General features: G+C 38.5%; 1 protein-coding gene across 4 annotated transcripts in view; it reads left to right on the top strand.

The window, feature by feature from the left end:
* LOC23687644 (phosphatidylinositol 3,4,5-trisphosphate 3-phosphatase and dual-specificity protein phosphatase PTEN) overlaps positions 1 to 17,967 on the top strand; it is a 266,964-nt gene that overhangs the window by 86,877 nt on the left and 162,120 nt on the right. For all 4 annotated transcript variants that reach the window (XM_021845474.1, XM_021845472.1, XM_021845475.1 and 1 more), the window contains exon 3: positions 2,675 to 4,044. In XM_021845474.1, the coding sequence (XP_021701166.1) occupies positions 3,939 to 4,044 (106 nt within the window). In that variant the 5' untranslated portion in view covers positions 2,675 to 3,938. The remainder of the gene's footprint in view (positions 1 to 2,674; positions 4,045 to 17,967) is intronic.

Below are 17,967 nucleotides of genomic sequence, written 5' to 3' on the forward strand. Positions count from 1 at the left end.
AAATCGGGTGTCACCAGGTATGTTTGCGTGTATTCGTTCGTGCGAAGTAGGTACTGCAGATTGCCATCCCAATAGCAGCAGCGAAGGTTACTAGCCACAGGCCATTATCATTGGTAACTGAAAGGAGGCTTTCCGTTCCAATGACGGGTCGGAAGAAATCTTCTTTCCCGAACTGCGCATTTGCGTCGCCGATTGCTATCTTGACATCTTGTTTTGGGCACTCTCCGAAAGCCTTATCCAGGCTCTCATAGAACTCATCCTTCATGTCATCGGGCTTATCGTTCGTTGGCGCATATATGCTGATCAGGCTGCAGTTGAAGTACCTGCCCTTCATTCTCACCACACAGATTCGGTCGCTTACCGGTTTCCACCGAAAAAATCGCTTCGTCTGCTTCCCAATCACTATGAAGCCAACTCCACGTTCTGCTCTGTCGCCACCGCTGTAGTAGATGTGGTAATTGAATGAAGTGTTGGCGATGGGGTCCACCGCTTGGAATTCACGTTCTCCAGTTCTCGGCCTGCGTATATCATGGCTAGCTGCCACGTTCACGCCGACATTCCACAGTTCACGAGCAAGGAGCCCAACACGCGCGGGTTCATTCAAAGTTCTCACGTTCCAAGATCCAACTTGTCAATCGTTTTCCTTTTTTCATTACCGGGTCTGTTGCCGAAAAATCAATCCGTTTACTCTACTTTTGCCTTTTTTGGTTGGTGAAGAGTTTTCAATAGGCCACCTAATCAGGGTTGCGCTACCTATATCGTGCTAGAGGGGCTGCCTGCTCGGTGCTGAGACGATACAGCATTGTTCGTTTGTTCTTTACATGATGATTACGGTCATAGCCGAACGGAAACCTTTATCAGGGCTTCGGACCTGTAGCTCTGGTTCTCAATAGTTTCAAGTTCTTTCGGACATGGTGAGCCGTCTTGCGCTATCGGTGTTCAGTATTGCCGGATTTCAAGATTAAAAACATAAATCAAATAATATATTATTAATCAATATAATAAAACCAACAATGAGGGATAATCACGTCATTTTTCATAAAAAATAGAAGTAGAAGTTGCTTGACAATTTGTATATTTTGTTATTTTTCTTTTCTCTCTCTCTCTCTCTTAACTTTTAAAAATGGTAAATTTTATGTTGGATAACATCGTCATACATTGATTAAATCTTCCTTAAACAAACCGGGACCATTTTTTTCACTGTCGAAACCACTCTATAGTTAACACGGAACAAATAAAATTGTGGCTACCTACATGTATTCCCGGTTCCAGATACGTTCCGATAATAGGCAGCATCCGTCATTTCGTCAGGCGTTCCTCCGAACTGCAGACAGACAATTTTCAAGATTCTGGTGCACAAATCTATAAATCGCGAACTCGAGTCAAAATGGGATCCGTTCCAACAATCGTCGCCAATGTAGCTAAGTGAAAATACATCTTCCGTCTTCAGAGTGATGAATTACAATGTTTTATTCTGAACCATTCTGTCACAGTGTTCAAGCATGGCCTACTCTAATCTAATTCAATAGCACAATACTACAAACGCGATAGTCTTCTTTCTTTGTGATTTTGAAGGAAACCTTGATTCCTTTAATGGAGTTCAAGATCTCCTGCCTAAATCTCCCAAATTCGGAACAACTGACCACGATAGGCTGCTTCGATTGGTGTTCGGGAAATTTGTCTAAAGCATTGAACTGATTGCTCATTCGATGCAATTATCAACATTAACCATACCATATATTCCGGAGTGCCAGTTTTTAATCCCACTTTTTTGGAAGGAAGTTGTGAATTCAGAGATTCAACCTTTCTTTTGTTCGTGGTTGCAACTATGTTTAATGAATAAACGAAAGAAGAAGAGACCTTCCAAGAAGTTTTTTTCCCAAGTCGGTGTCCAAGAAGGATTATCACCGCTCGTTTTCACTAACGGGTCCACGAAAAAAAATCGAATGCACGGGTCCTAACCAGGATCGTTAAGGGATCAATAGTAGAAAAATAGCACTGATAAGTACTGTTTTTGTAGCACTGAGAAGTACTGTTTTATTGCTTTAAGTAGTTTTAAAAATTTCAAAGAGCAGAGAAAATGTATGTACCCACAGCACTAAGGTACAATGCGCACTAGATTTGTTTATCATGATGAACTTAACGCTTGTAACGAACTACTCTTGACAAAATCACGCAAATCGTTGAGTTTTGTCCGAGAAATCTCAAAATTATAAAATAAAGTGTATTTGAAAGTACTTAAGACCTTTATGCAGTCAGAGTGGTACCAAGTTTATTACTTAAAAATGCTGGCACCAATTTGAATTATTTAGTTTTTCAACAAATACTCTCATTAATGTATTATTCTGAAAAGCAAATAATCAAACATGAGAGAAACTGTGTAATGAAAGATATTTACACGTAATATGGACACGTGGCGATCCACCATGGAATGTTGGAATATCTCCGGAAATCACAATCGCGGTTGAGTCTGAAAATAGATGGATTATTTTTTGTTAACTTGTGAAAAAGGTTATGGTAGAAATAAACGTGAATCAAAAAAGCTATCACACCTACGTCAGTTTGTTATTTTTTGTAATAAAATATTTTTAATGGCTGCTAATTTTTTCCCTATATTGTCTTTTTTAATTTTTAACACCCTTCTAATACAAAATTTTTCCTTTTTCTTTTGCAGAATTACCAATAACGGATACCGCGCCCAAAACTGGCACAGCTCACCTACCCTACACAATCATCAGCGGTTGCATACACAAGCGCAGCATCGCCAGTTGCTTCATCGTGCTCGTCGTCGGCGTCGCCATCGAGTGAGTGTGAAGCAGAACCGACCGAATCGAAAAAAAAAAACCGGTGGCTGGCCAGTCCTGTTCGACTGTTCAGTTCAGTTGGGTTCTCTCCGGCGCGGCGTAAAGAGGTGCAATCAAATCGCAACGACGCCTGCCTCAGTTCAAATTCAAGTCAAGTCGAGTCTCAAAAACGCGTCTCGTGTTTCATTGGTTGGTTTCATCGGAACGGTATTGGTGTGAGAAATTAGGAGAAACTCACTCGAAGTGAGGTGTGATATAAGGGAGTGCAAAAAAAATATGAAAGAAACACCGTCGAGGTGAAAAAGTGTGCTGTTGTATTCTTATAGTAGAGGGCTACGGCAAAAAGGGCCCTGAAGGCAATTAATCCAGTGTGTGTAACAAGTGCTACGGGTTCGGGTACCTCTATCGCTCACCTTCGGTGATTCAGGTGGCAAGAAGTTCCTTGGAGAAGAGTGGGGTGGGAAGGAAATTGAAAATTTCAGTCGAATTGTAGTGAGAATGATCCCAACAGCAGAGAAGAATCAAGGGATCGTTCATACAGAAGATCAGGCAGCAGCAGCAGCAGAAAGAAGAAACTGAAAACCCTTTGGAAGCGGGGAAGAAGGCAAGAATCCGAGGTCTTCCGTTTTGGCAGATGAACAACGTCTTGAAGTAACCTTTTCTAATGGAAGCACTTAGTGCAAGCACCAGTCAAGTTCAACGCCGTAGTAAGTTCAGTTGTGATATCTTTGCGAGAAGAAGCCAGGTTCCCAGGGCCATAGTCTACAGTGCCAGTGAAAGTGATTGTCCGGAGAAAAGTGCAGGTTAAACCGGTGTCGTTTCGGTGCAAAGCAAGCAAAGCAATAGCCACTCCAGAGCAGAATCGCGACAACAGCGTCCAGGAAGAAGCTAGCTGCAAGTGTTCGATTCATGTGCAGGGTGGTGGATAGTTTTCTATTGCACGAGGGAAAGAGAAGCGAAGCAAATTTTGTGAGTTATTCTGATCATCCAGAAGTCGAGAAGAAACGTGTGATCTAGAGTGAGTACTACGTGGGGAGAGTTTGTCACGCGAGCATTAGCAGCAGCAGGAGTATAACCAAAATTGGGAACTCCAGCTGGAAGCGGTTCCCTGATTTGCACCGGCTGAAAGCGTGCATGGCCAACACTCTGTCGACCAGTAAGATGACTAACCCGATACGAAATCTCGTGAGCAAACGTCGGATCCGCTACACCCAGGATGGATTCGATCTGGATCTTACATGTGAGTATTAGATTCAGGACTTGGGTGGGGACTAGGGATGATGCAATGCTCGACTGGCTTAGATCAGTATCATCACTCTATCATTAGAGAGAAAGGGGATGTGATGAAGCAGTGGATCGTTACTTTACCTTTGAGTCTGTACGGATTTCGGTCCCCTACTGTACTTTTTTTGTCGTCAATTGTGGGAAATTACAAAGGCATTAGAGCTCGTTCTAAATTTAACCAATATTTTATATCAAATTTTAATTTAATACTGGTTAAGAAAAAATAAGTATATGAATCCGAGGCGCGTCCTCATTCAAAACCATGGGTAGGACAAACGTTAGCAAAATATGTCCAAGAAAGAAAATTTTCAAATTAATGAAATTCTTAACAAAAATTTGGAAGTGACTGTTTTTATGTCAGTCCTTACTACAAGACTTAAAAAGGCTTCATTGGTAAGATCAACTTCGTTAGTGATTAATTATATAACCAAAATTTATATCCCTTTTTCCGACAGTTCTCTTAGACAGACTTGTCAAAAACTAGAGCAAACTGCGAAACTTAACAGCCAGTTATATTGTTCTATAATATCCTTATTGAAACATTGAAATGCTGTGAATCTGTTTTTTTTTTGTTTTATTTGTATTCTTCGCAGAATTTTGAAATAAAGATTCCCGAGGCATCTTAAAACAGGGTTTGCAGCAGGGCTGGTACCACACACTTAAACTATTTTACCGTAATCCGTGAATTTCACCGTAATCTCAACAGCTGAACTGTTCAGCTAAAATAAAACACCGTAATTCCGTTGAAATTTAACGGATTCCGGTGAAATTTTACCGAAAACTGTAAAAATTTACCGTATTCCGTTAATTTATTCCACCGAATTTTTCAGCTGTTGAGATTACGGTGAAATTCACGGATTATGGTAAAATAATTTTAGTATGTAGTTCTTTTTTAGAGACTTGGTCTTTTTTAATGCAAAGGAACTTTATTTTTGACGGAAGGTCTCTAAAGCCTGTATTTTCACAAAAATGGTCTCTAAAGTCACATTAAAAAGTTGTTGAGAAAACTTCAAAGACTATTACGCTTCTATTTCACAGGTTCATCAGAATTTTTCCAGCGGCTCCTTCAGAGATTCCTCTTTAGAATCTTTTACCAATTCTCTAAGGAAATCTTCCAGCAGTGATTCAAGGGATGCTTAGAGGAATAACTTTAGAATTTGCTACGGGAAATCCTTGAACACTCTGATGATTCAGTGATTTCCACAAGGATTATGGTGAAAGTAATTCTCAGTAATACCTCCAGATATTTGTTGACTAACTGTTTCATGGATTGCCCCAGTTGCACCTCCAGGAGATTTTCCAAAGATTCCTACAGGACTTTTTCCATGAAAATTTACAAAGGTCCATCCCAGAGTTTTTTTAAGAATTTTTTTCAGGATCTTTTCCTGGAAGATCTACAAGAAATTTCGTGCCAGTATCTCCAGTTATCCTTCCTGGCATTTTCATGTGAATTCCTACAATAACTCATCCACATTAACTCAGGAATGGATGTTGTTCATTTAATTTAATCTTGCAGTTCTTCCAAACAATTTCTCGATTAATTTCTAAGTAAAATCATATTGGATATTTCGAAAATTGATTTAAAATTTCACACAAGATACAACTTCTGTCATCAGTCCAATAATTCCATCTTTACTATACAAATTTCTTTAGGGAATCCGTTCGAAAACTTTCAAGGGATTCCTGAAGAATAGTTAGCCATTTGTTTAGGAAATCCTCCAAGATTTCCTCGAGACCTTGTGGGAGTTAATCAAGGGTTACTCTAGAACTCAATCAGGATACATCAGATGTTACTTAAGGATTTATTTTTGAAATTCTTCTCGAATAACATACAAAAAATCTATAAATTTCTGAAAAAAAATCATATTTTCCTGGAGATGTCATGACCGGAAAATTAATAAGATTCGAGAAATATTTTCTAAAGTTTCCTGGAAGAATTCTTGAAGGAATTTTAAATAAATTTTGGTTGAATTCTTGCAAATGTTATAAATGTGATTCTTGGAAGCAGTTCTAGAAAAAAGGATGGTAAAATCATTGGATAAACTCTTGGATGACATAAGACTCAATGACAAAATTATGAAAGTATCCTTGGAGGAATCCCTGATCAGATAATTTATGGATAATTAATAGATTTCCTGATTTCCTAAAATGAAACTTTTGGAAGGATTCCTTAGAAAGTCCGTAGAAATCACGAAAAGAAGTACTGAAGGAATCTTTGAAGGAATTTATTTGGGCAAATAACTGAATCAATTTCTGAAGGAAATAATGTAGAAACTCATATAGAAATATGAGCAGTAATACTTGTCGTCATGTGATAAGGAATTCTCATCAAATAACTGTCTTGATTCAAAGTGTCCGGATGCTTCGAATCCTGGACACCAGTCTTAAATCACCCAGAAATTCTTTTGTCGACAAGTTTTATGCATGGAGAATATAAAAGACATCTAAATTATGGATTCTAGGCGAAAAAACGGAATTTGGTCCAAAAACACCGTGAAAAAGGCCAGTGTCCGGCTTTTGAAGCATCCGGTAATTCGATGCAGCCCGGTATTCTTAGAGAAATGTCTGACAAGAATACCACTCTGACTCCTGGTTACCATTAGGGTTCTTTTTGTTATCTTGGTCCCTTTTTCTTCTCTTTTTGATTTTCGTCCGGTTTCGTTTAGATGTCTTTCTTCAGGCAAGATGGAGAACTTTTCTGCCCATAAAAGCATAACTGTCCCATATTGATTTTCGAACTAACACCTTTTTTCACCGAAACATTCATGTTTTAATATACACTTCACTACGCATAGAAAACTTATACACTTTGTTTGAAAAAGTTGTGGAAAAAAATGAAGTTGGTACAGTCCCATATTGAAAAATAAAGGCATAACAGTCTCTATATGAACTTTGGAGCTAAATAGCAAATGGAAAACTGGAATTATGTTCAAGATTATATTTTTTACTGATAAATATTAACAAAATAAGTATTCTGTAGGATGGATCCAAAAGAATATGGCATTCAAAAATTTACTAGAAAATTATAAACATTTGTATTAGATGCAAACTTCAAACTTTGAGCGCTGTTTTCTCAATGCCTACTAATTCTATATGGGACAGTTATGCCGTTATGGGCAGTTTTCAAGTTCATATATTCAAGACACTTAGTCGTTACCAGCCCTGTTCTATGCCCAGGGAAGTCAAGGAAATTTTCCATTACGAAAAGATCCTGAACCGATCGGGAATCAAACCCAGACACCTTCAGCATGACTTTGCTTTGTAGCCGCGGACTCTAGCCACTAGGCTAAGGAAGGCCCCAAAAAATATAATCAATTTTTTTAGGGGCCCAGACAGCCGTAGCAGTAAACATGACGCTATTTAGTAAGACCAAGCGGAGGGTCATGGGTTTGAATCCTGCTAGTTGAGGATCTTTTCGTAAAGGAAATTAGCTGGACTTCCCTGGGCATAGAGTATCTTCGTACCTGTCACACAATAGACACATGCAAAACTGGTCAATTGGCAACGCAAACTCTCAATTCCTGAAATGTCTGGCAGTTTTCTTAGAAGAATTGCTGAAGGAATTACTGGAGAATATCGGCGAATTTCTCGAGGAAAATTGGTGAAATTTCTGAGGAATTTTCAGCGCCATTCCTTGCGGAATTTCTGAAGAAATTACTGGCAGAAATAATGGAGATATTGCTTATGGAATTTCTGAGGTGTCATTTCTGGAAGAATCTATGGTGAAATTACTGGGAAAATTCTATTGTAATTTCTGAGCTCATTGGTGGAATTACTGAAGTTATCACTGTTGGGTTTGGCGAAAGACCACGGTTCATACAATTTTCAGCGGAATCCTATAACAAGATTTTAGTGGAATTCCGGAAAAAATATCTGGAGAAATCCGTGGAGAAATTTGTGAAGGAAGCCCTAAAAGAATTTCTGAAAAAATCCATTGAGGAACTGAGGAATACCGTTCACTGGAAGAATCATTGAGGGAATTTGCTGGAGAAATTACGGAGTGGTTTACTAAGGGAATTCCTGGTGGAATTACTGCTAAAAATCTGGATAAAATACTAGGTGTAATTCTCGGAAGTATTCCTGGAGGGATATCTGGAAAATATTTGAAATTCTTTCTTGGTGAAATTTTTGAAGAAATCCTTGAAATAAATACTGGAATCAATGTAGAAGTTCTTGAAAATATCTCTTATTCCTTGTCGAAATGGTCTAAGAGAAATTCCATGAGAAATACGTTAAGTAGCTTATGGAGAAATTCCTTAGGGAATCTTTAGAAAAATTCCAGAGAGTTCTCGGAGGAATCCCTGGAAGGGTCTCTCGAGGGATCTTTTAAGAAATTTCTGAAGGAGTCTCTGATAGAACCCGTTGAGAAATTTCTGGAAAATATCTAAATTATCTCGAGATAAAATCTTGGAAAGAATTACTGAAATCCTTGAAGGAGTTTTCAAAGCAATCTCTGAATTATTTCGTGGTGAAATTTCCGTAGAGCCATCCCTTGAGAAATCCTTGAAGGAATACTGTAGAGGTATCCCTGAAGACGTTTACATGAGAAATGTCTGGAGGAAGCCTTGGTGAACCTCCGCGGGAGTTTTCGGAAGAATCCCTGGATGAATCTAGAAAGACTGTAGAAGTTCTCGAAAAATGATCTTAGAAAAAGTCCTCGAGATAGTTTTGAAGTAGGTTTTGGAGAAATTTCTGGGAAAATTCTAGGTAAAATACCTGGAAGATTATCTTTAGTAATCCCTGCATAAATTGAAGGAATAAATCTTGGGAGAATCCCTGGTGAAATTATAGAATAATTCCAGGGGGAATTATTGAAAGAATCGTTGGTAGAGTTTTTAAACGAGTTCTTGCAGGGATTCAGTGAAGGGATCCCTCAAGAAATTGCAGGACTCCCTGATTGAACCCTGGGTCCCTTTGGAATTTCTTGGAAGTATCTCTGGAGAAATCTGTGGAAGTCTTCGGGAACGAGTCTCTGGAGGAATCCTTGGAGAAAATTCTGGAGAGTATCTGAACTATGTCAAGGTAAACTTTTTGAAAAAAATACTGAAATCGTTGGTGGAGTTTTTGAAAGAATTTCTAAATTATTTGGCGGCGAAATTTCACTAGAGAAATTCCTTGGGGAGTCCTTGAAGGATTTTCTAGAGGGATTCCTGGAAAAATTGTAGAAGGACTTCCTGGAGGAATCCTTGGTAGAACCTTGGAGGAGTCTCTGTGGGAATCTTCAGAAGAGTTCCTGGTTGAATCCGTGGAGAAATTTTTGGCAAAGTCTCTAAATGTATCCTTGAAGGAATCGGTGGAAAATATCTGAACTATTCCTTGGTGAAATCTTTGAAGGAATCCTTCAAGGAAACACTGGAGTACCTAGAGAAATTTTCAAATATATCTCTGAATTACTTCCTGGCAGTATGTCGCTAAAGAAAATTCTTGAAGAAACTTCTGTAGAAATTCCTGAGTGATTTGGTGAACAAATTACCTAAAAATCTCAGCAGGATTCTTATAAGAAATCGTTAGTAAAGTTCTTTGTAGAAGGATTTCCTGCTGGAATCCCTGGTGGAACTCTGGAGGAATGCCAGGTGAAGTTCTCGGGGTGATCCCTGGAGGAATCTTTAAAGAAATTTTTGGAAAATGTCTGAACTATGTCTAGGTAAAATCTTTGAAGAAACTACTGAAATCGTTGGAAGAGTTTTTGAAAAGAAGATTTCCTTGAGAAATAGCCGTAAATAAATTCTTAAAGGAGTTTCTGGAAAAAAAAATTAATGAAATATTCTTTGGAGAAACAGCAGGTGGCATCTCTGGTGGAATCCTGGAGGAATTTCTTTGAAAATTATTGTAAAACTCTCGAGGAATCTGTGGAAGTATTCTTAGAGATGTCATTGGAAGAATTTCTGAAAAATATCTGACATATTTCTTGGTGAAGTTTTTGAAGAAATCATTGAAGGAGTTACTGCATTCTCAGGACGAGTTTTCGAAAACATTACGCCCCTTGAGAAACAAAAACCTCAGAGAAATGGGGTTTTACTCTGATATGATTTATATTTACTCTTCCCAGTTATTGTTGATATGTTTGAAAAACAAAACATTTCTATTGCTCAATGAAATTTTATCTAGAATATGTGCAACTTTAGAAGTTGAGATCATTAATGCGGAAAAAACGCTTCCGAAGTTGGATACATCGCAGACTTCAAGAATTTTTTGATTGATGACGAGCAGTAATCGACGTTATTATTATCACAGATTACCGCAAAAAGGGTTTTGATTTGCTTTACCATCAGGATGCCATTTTGACGTAGAAGTACGTCTTTCTTCTCTATACAGGAGTGAAATTGGAATTTCAAAACCAAGAGCGTTACGTTGGCATGAAATATTTTAAACGTTTATAACTTTGCGCTGGCTTAACGAAATTTCTTGATTAGCACCTCAATCGAAAGCCAAGACATCAAAGCTTCATGTCGTTTACTTACTGAATCCCACATACTTGTCCAAATAGTTTAATAACTGTTTTAAAAGAGAACGTTGATTTCAAGCAAATCTATAAATAGGGGTGGCTAGAGAAAATTTGACGTCATTTGCTTTTCACTCTCCGATTGGCTCGCATCTCAGCAGGCGGCTTGCTCTGACCGGGCGTGCTTCTCAGGCACAGACATCGATAGCGAAGGACGCCCCCGTTTGTCTTGCTTCGCTCAAATCAAACTGTCGAGCGAGCGAGAGAAGATGCCGTCCGAAGCTAAAGCCATCACCATTGCCGCCGCCTAGAAGAAGAAGAAGAAGCAGTCCACAGGAGAATTTGCGGTCGAACTGTGAACACGGTCGGGCGAGTCATTCTCGCTTTGTAGTTCATCGCTTGTTTGCGTTCACCCAGCCATCGTCATCGCCGCCGCAAATTTCATCGGCCAAGGAGCTGTTGGCCCGCACTTCAAGATTTCGACTCGTGATAAAATCAGCATTGGTGGTCAAGAAGCAATCCCGTTAGGAGCAAACGCCAGAAGCCCCCTGAGTTTTGCTGGTCCGAGCAGTGTTAGTTATCCGTAACAACATCGAAGCTAACAAAGCCATCGGTTCTTTTCAGAGCCATCAAATTTGTGGAAAAGAGTTAAAAGAGAAATATTTCCGATTTTATTTATAACTTCTAATATTCCTAAATCAATTTCACGGCTTCATACAAAATTTCATTTGTCACGAATAATTTATGACTCAACCATTTGAGATTGTATTCGTGGACGCTGCTGCAGTGCCGTCGGGGTGAGTACACAACATTTCACAACGATTGCAAAATAGAGTGGCTTTTCCAACAGCGCCTTTTATGTTCCATATTTTATGGGAACACTTTGATTAGGAAAATTATCCCATGTGACAAAATTGCGACATATTTAGAATGCTTTTGAAAAGACATTCTCATTGAACAATTGTAATAATTTTGGCACCCATGGATCAAAAATTTACCGTCATAATAAAGAAAACTATTAATTATCAATAGCTCTTATTAAATATTTAGGGAATGCCAATCATTCCAACAATTCATGTTCGACCAATTTCTCACGTATTAGTATTCTCCGCAATTTTCAAGTAATTCCAAGCCCAACACATTATTGGCACATACCCATTTGATAGATTGGTCGATCAGAAAGCGAAGCGCACAAAAGGGAGGAGCATCATCTGCTATTCCAAGGTTATAAAACATGCTGCCTTCGTTGGATTCAGTTTCATTCCATTTCCGCTTTCGAGCTGGTAAGAGCTCCTCCGAATTTGCTTAGCGAGAAGTACCTCGCTGCTAGAAGCCTGCTGAGCTGTTAATCCAGAATCGCTCAAGATTTCAAGATTGAGCTACGTTTCCAGATTTCAACTAAATCCCTGTGATCCGCTACCCTGTTGCTGTTGTGCACCCATGAAATATTCAGCTGGTTTGTCGAATAAACAGAGAACTTATTCACATCTTCTTCTTCTTCTTGGCATTAACGTCCTCACTGGGACAGAGCCTGCTTCTCAGCTTAGTGTTCTTATGACACTTCCACAGTTATTAACTGAGAGCTTTCTTTGCAAAAGTTTTCATTTTTGCATTCGTATATCGTGTGACAGGTACGATTATACTCTATGCCAAGGGAAGTCAAGAAAATTTCCATTACGAAAAGATCCTGGACCGACCGGGAATCGAACCAAGACACCTTCAGCATGGCTTTGCTTTGTAACCGCGGACACTAACCACTCGGTTAAGGAAGGCCCCAACTTATTCGCATGCATTTGCAACTTTTTCTATTTTCCATACAAAATGACCAACTTTGGTAAGTTAGATCTCAGTTATTTATGGAAATATTTTCGAATGAAACTTTCACAGAACATTAGATGTAACTTGAATTTTAACATATATTTTGAATAATTTTTCCAATCACAAGTTTATCTATATAAATAAAAATGGAGTGGTGTTTGTATGTCACGAAATGGCTTCCGAACGGGTCAACCGATTTGAATGATTATTTTTCCGTTTTGTTCGTTAAGTGTTCCGACGTGTTTGTGTGTATAAATATCGCAGGATATTCACCGGGAGAGTCGAAAAAATGAGCGCGAACGTAACTGTCATTTTGTATGGGACGATCCATAGCGTTTTCCAAAAGCCTACTTGATGGCAAGACGAAGTTTGCCGGGACCACTAGTAAGTAATAAAGGTTTGACTAAACTGTAATTTTCGACGAAAAATTCAAAACTTTTTATCTTAAAATTTGATAGCCTTACACAAAAACTGTCTTCAGCAACCTTATTCATCTCGTCAAAATCTACATTTTTGCTGAAGATACCATGAAGCTATTCCTTCAATATGTTTAATTATGTCAATTATAAAAAATCGTCCAAAAATTCACTTTAGTCAAACCGCAACTGCTTTTCAACGTGTGATTGGAAAAATCACTCAAAAACATATGTTAAAATTTAAGTTATGTCTGATATTCTGTGAAAATTTCATTCAAATCGGTCCATAAATAACTGAGATATAGTTTATCAAAGTCGGTCATTTTGCATGAAAAATCAAAAGAGTTGCAGTTTTTTTTTTTCTCAGCGAAGAATTACACCATCAACGAAAATAGCGCGAAAGCAATAACCAATCGCGTGCGAGTAGCGAACGGAGTGACGAAACAACCAAGCGAGAACCCCACCACTCGCCATCGGTGAACGGAGCTCGAGCAAATAAAACCACTGGTTGTTCTGCTCCCAGCTCATTCACAAATCGAACGGCATAACGAACGGATCAAGCAGCGGAGCAGCAAAGAAGAGCGCGTGAAAGCCACAGCAGTGTGCGAGTAGCGAACGGAACCAGAGAGCAACGAAGCGAAAGCAACAACTGAAAATCATTCAGTGGACGGATTAGTAGTCAGCGCCAACCGGCGACCTGTTGGAAACTTTACCAAAGAGTTGTTAATGAAATTCCTGCAGCAAAGGGTCGAGTTTCTCCCCACGAATATTTCCAGCCAGGACCAGTCATGGCCCCCGCTTCCAAAATTCTCGAGTACGGGAATTTGAAAATGTATTAAAATTGCGACAGATTTTAAATACGGTTCAATAAACTGTTTCTTGACCAATTGTAATGAGCAACTATTGATCTGAAATGATTTTTCTACATGTTGTCTATTGCATTAATCTGAGAAATAGGCTATATGAAATTGATGTCTTGGCAAGGGATGTACAAGATGAGCATTATGCTGTTATTGCATCCCGACGGCACTGCAGCAGCGTTCTCGGACCATCCTCAAATTGTCGTATTGTCGATTATTCGTGATAAATCAGATATTGTATGATGCTACGAGATGAATTAAGAGATTATAGCAAGTATGTGGTAAGCACATAAAGAAATATTACTAGCTATACTATGTTTATCACGAGAAGTTCTTACTAGCTCGAAAGTGTAAATGAAATGAACCGAATCCTGTTGTTGTTACAGAGGGATTTTAATCCAAAGGTCATTCATCCCTTTAATGAACCGAATCTGTCGAATATAGTATGTTTTACATAGTTTGAATTGCAGACGATGCTTCTCCCTTTCGTATTCTTCGCCTTCTTCTGATTGACCAATCTAGGATAAGGTACATGAGGTTGATGTCTTGGTTAGGGATTTACATACCTTGGAAACTTCACATGCGCGTTCGTATGGACAGTAAAAATATCAACATTATTTTAATAACTTACAATAAATTGAAATCACGCATATTTTGCTTTCGTGCAAATTTTAAACATTTCTGATCAATGTTCAATGTGTTCTGATTTATATACTATGACATTTGCAATAGACTAACATGTAGAAAAATTTCAGATCAATAGTTGCTCATTACAATTGGTCAGGAAACAGTTTATTGAACAGTATTTAAAATCTGTCGCAATTTTAATACATTTTCCAATTTCCATACTCGAGAATTCAGGAAGTGTTCCCCATTATATGACAAATCAACGATGCTGTTAGAAATACCATACAATGCTGAGTAGTATGATGTTATTACGGTCCGACGGCGCTGCAGCGGTAAATTCTCAAATTCATGTAATTATGTGGGGTAAATTATGTGAACCAAATTGTAGTATACCGCGATATTTAGATCATTATAGATAAATCAGTAAATATCATCCAATAAACCCTTTTATGAACGTATGTTGGCCCTGAAAAGGGCCGATTGAGCTTGGATGCTGTGACCACGAGTTTACCACGAATCGAAATCTAGGAGCGCGGATCGGTCAACCTAGAAATCTTGAGCGATTTCGCAAACCAGATGCTGGATTGGCAGCTTGAAGATTAACAGCTCAGCAGATTTCTAGCAGCGAGGTACTTCTCGCTGAGCAAGTTCGGAGGAGCTCTTACCAGCTCGAAAGCGGAATTGGAATGAAACTGAATCCGACGAAGGAAGCATGTTTTATAACCTCAGAATAGCAGATGATGCTCCTCCCTTTTGTGCTCTTCGCTTTCTGATCGACCAATCTGGGAAATGGGTATATGCCAATAATGTGTTGGGCTTGGAATTACTTGAAAATTGCGGAGAATGCTAATACGTGAGAAATCGGTCGAACATGAATTGCTGGAAGGGTTGACATTAACTAAATATTCAATACGAGCTATTGATAATCAATAGTTTTCTTTATTATGAAGGTAAATTTCTGATCCATGGGTGCCAACATTATTACAATTGTTCAATGAGAATGTCTTTTCAAAAGCATTCTAAATATGTCGCAATTTTGTTACATGTGATAATTTTCCTAATCAAAGTGTTCCCTTAAAATATGGAACATCAAGGACACTGTTGGAAATGCCACTCTATTTGTTGTGGAATGTTGAGCACTCACCCCGACGGCACTGCAGCAGCGTCCACGATTACAGTCTCAAAATGTTAAGTCATAAATTATTCATGACAAATGAAATTTTGTATGAAGCTGTGAAATTGATTTAGTGAATATAAGAAGTCAGATATAAAGTCAGAAATATTTCCCTTTTAACTCTTTTCCACTAATTTGATGACCCTCAAAATCAAATCAAATTATTAATCATCGTAGTTCTACGTCAACCCCGCGGTAATGTAATAGACATAACCCACCCCAATTTTTTTTAATGGAATTTAGATCAAACTGCGGTGGAAACGGATGAAATTTGTGCTTATTATGGTGGTCTATTTTTTGGAACTGTTATACAATTTGACAATAAAAATGGTGCACCAGTGAAAACGACCTAAGGGCAACTTCACCGGTGGCCCATTTTTTGTTCCAAATTTTTAAGAAAAATTGCCCTGTCAAAATTAAAAGGACCAAACCACACGCGCATGCATCGGTTGTTGTATTTTTTTCGATCCATTTCAAATGTGATCAACATAACAAACAAATAGTGGATTGAAGCAGCAGAATACTAAATTTTATTGGAATTTTTTAAACGAAGTCCTCAGAATCCAGTTTATACGAAGTTCTGAAGGGTCTGTGAAGGGATTTACTCCCAGGGGAATTTTTCTCAGATTCTTGGTGAAATCCTGAGAGCATTCCTGGAGGAACACCTGGTGGGATTCCTGGTGGAACTGCCAGTGGGATCCTTGTAAGAATTTCTGGAGGAACTCCGGAGGATTTTGTAAGGAATTTCCGAAGGAACTCCAAAGGAGTAGCCGGATGAACCACAAGGAAATTCCCGGAGGAATTCCGAAGGATTACGCGGCGGAGCTCCGAAGGGATTCCCGCCAGAGCTTCGGAGACTTCTTCGGAAGAACTAATGGCAAATTCCCGGTGGACCTCCAGAGGAGCTTCGGAGGAATTGAAGAAATTTCCCGAGGAATACCTGGAGGAACTCTGAACAAAATCCAACAGAAACTTTGAAGCTATTCCTAGAGGTACTTCGGAGGCTTTCCTGGAAGAATTCCGCATGCGTTCCTGAAGAAACTCCGGATGCGTTTGTGGAAGAACTCCAGAGGCGATTCTGGAGGAACTCCGGAAAAATTCCTGCAGAAATTAAATACAAAATATGAAGGAATTCCCGATGGAGCTACCGAGAAACTTTCCCGGAATTACCGGATGATATCCAGAAGAATCGCTGGAAGAATGCCAGAGAAGTTTCTGGAATCTGGTAGAATTTTCAGTCTAGAGAAACCTCCGGAGGAGAGTTCCTCGGTTCGAGTCTAGTACCTACACGGCGCTGAAGACGTCCTTACAGTTGAGGTCGAAATACGCGGAATAGCGGAATTAAATGGTATAGTACTTAATTCGGTTTTTTTCATCTACTTATAGGTATTCCACTAAACAGCTCTAATATTTATTATCCTCCTGGATGAAATCCCTAGAAGAATTCCTGGACAAGGGATTGCTGGAGAAAATCCCCGGTGGAGTTCTTGAAATTTCCGGAGAAATTTCTAGCAAATCTTCTGGAGGAAATCCTGTAGAAATGCCTGGAGTGAACTTCCAGAGAAATTCCTGAATCAACTCTCAAAAGAAATTCCTAGTGGAAATCTCCGGATTAAATTCTTTGAAAAACCCCGAAGGAATTTTTTGTAAAAATTCCTCAGAGGAATTTATTAATGAGTTTCTGGACTGAAGGAAATCTAAAATGGAATTAATGGAAAATCCCCGAAGAAATTTACATAGTATAGTATAATTCAAGTATTTAAATACCAAATAACAAGCACATCTATATCCTTGAAAACTCATGATAATGGTATTTTACTCTTTGAACTATTATTTAATTTGGATGTGCTTAAATTCACCTGGATAAAGATTTATAAATTAAATTTATTATTGATGTTACGAGATGTGTCTACGGTGAAACTTGAAACATTGTACCACATGAAAAAAAATACTGTTACAGAAATTACTCTAGAATTATTTGGCAGTTTTCGCCTGGGAAAAAAACCTCTTTGGGATTGTTCTGGAAATCTTGAGATTATTTCTGATTTTTCTCTTAGTTCTTCTGGAAATCACAGAATCCTTCCAGATATCGCTTTGGGATTAATCCAAAAAAAAATCGTTACAGATTCCGGTATTACTTCTGAGATTCTTTTGGATATTCCTTTGTGAATCTTCTGGACATCTTTTTGGATTTTTATGCAAAAATCTGTAAGTGATTTTGCTTGTTTCTCCTTAAGGATTACTTTTGAAATCCTGGAAATTAAATTCTTCAAAATTCTTTCGGAAACGCTATGGAAGATTCTACCAAACATCCTGATGCAATTTTTCTGGACATTTTTAGAGGATTTTGCCAAAAATCTACTAGAAATTCATTGGGAATTCCTCAGAAAATAACTCTGGATTTCTTCCGGAAATACTTCTGGGATTCTTATGAGAATGCGTCTGGTATTCTTCCGATCACCTGAGATGCTTTCGGAAATCCTTTCAGAATACTTTCGAGGATGCTTCCGAAAATCATTCTGAAATTATTCTAGAAAAGCAA

The sequence above is a fragment of the Aedes aegypti genome, chromosome 2 (genome assembly GCF_002204515.2).
Source record: "Aedes aegypti strain LVP_AGWG chromosome 2, AaegL5.0 Primary Assembly, whole genome shotgun sequence".
NCBI lineage: Eukaryota > Metazoa > Arthropoda > Insecta > Diptera > Culicidae > Aedes > Aedes aegypti.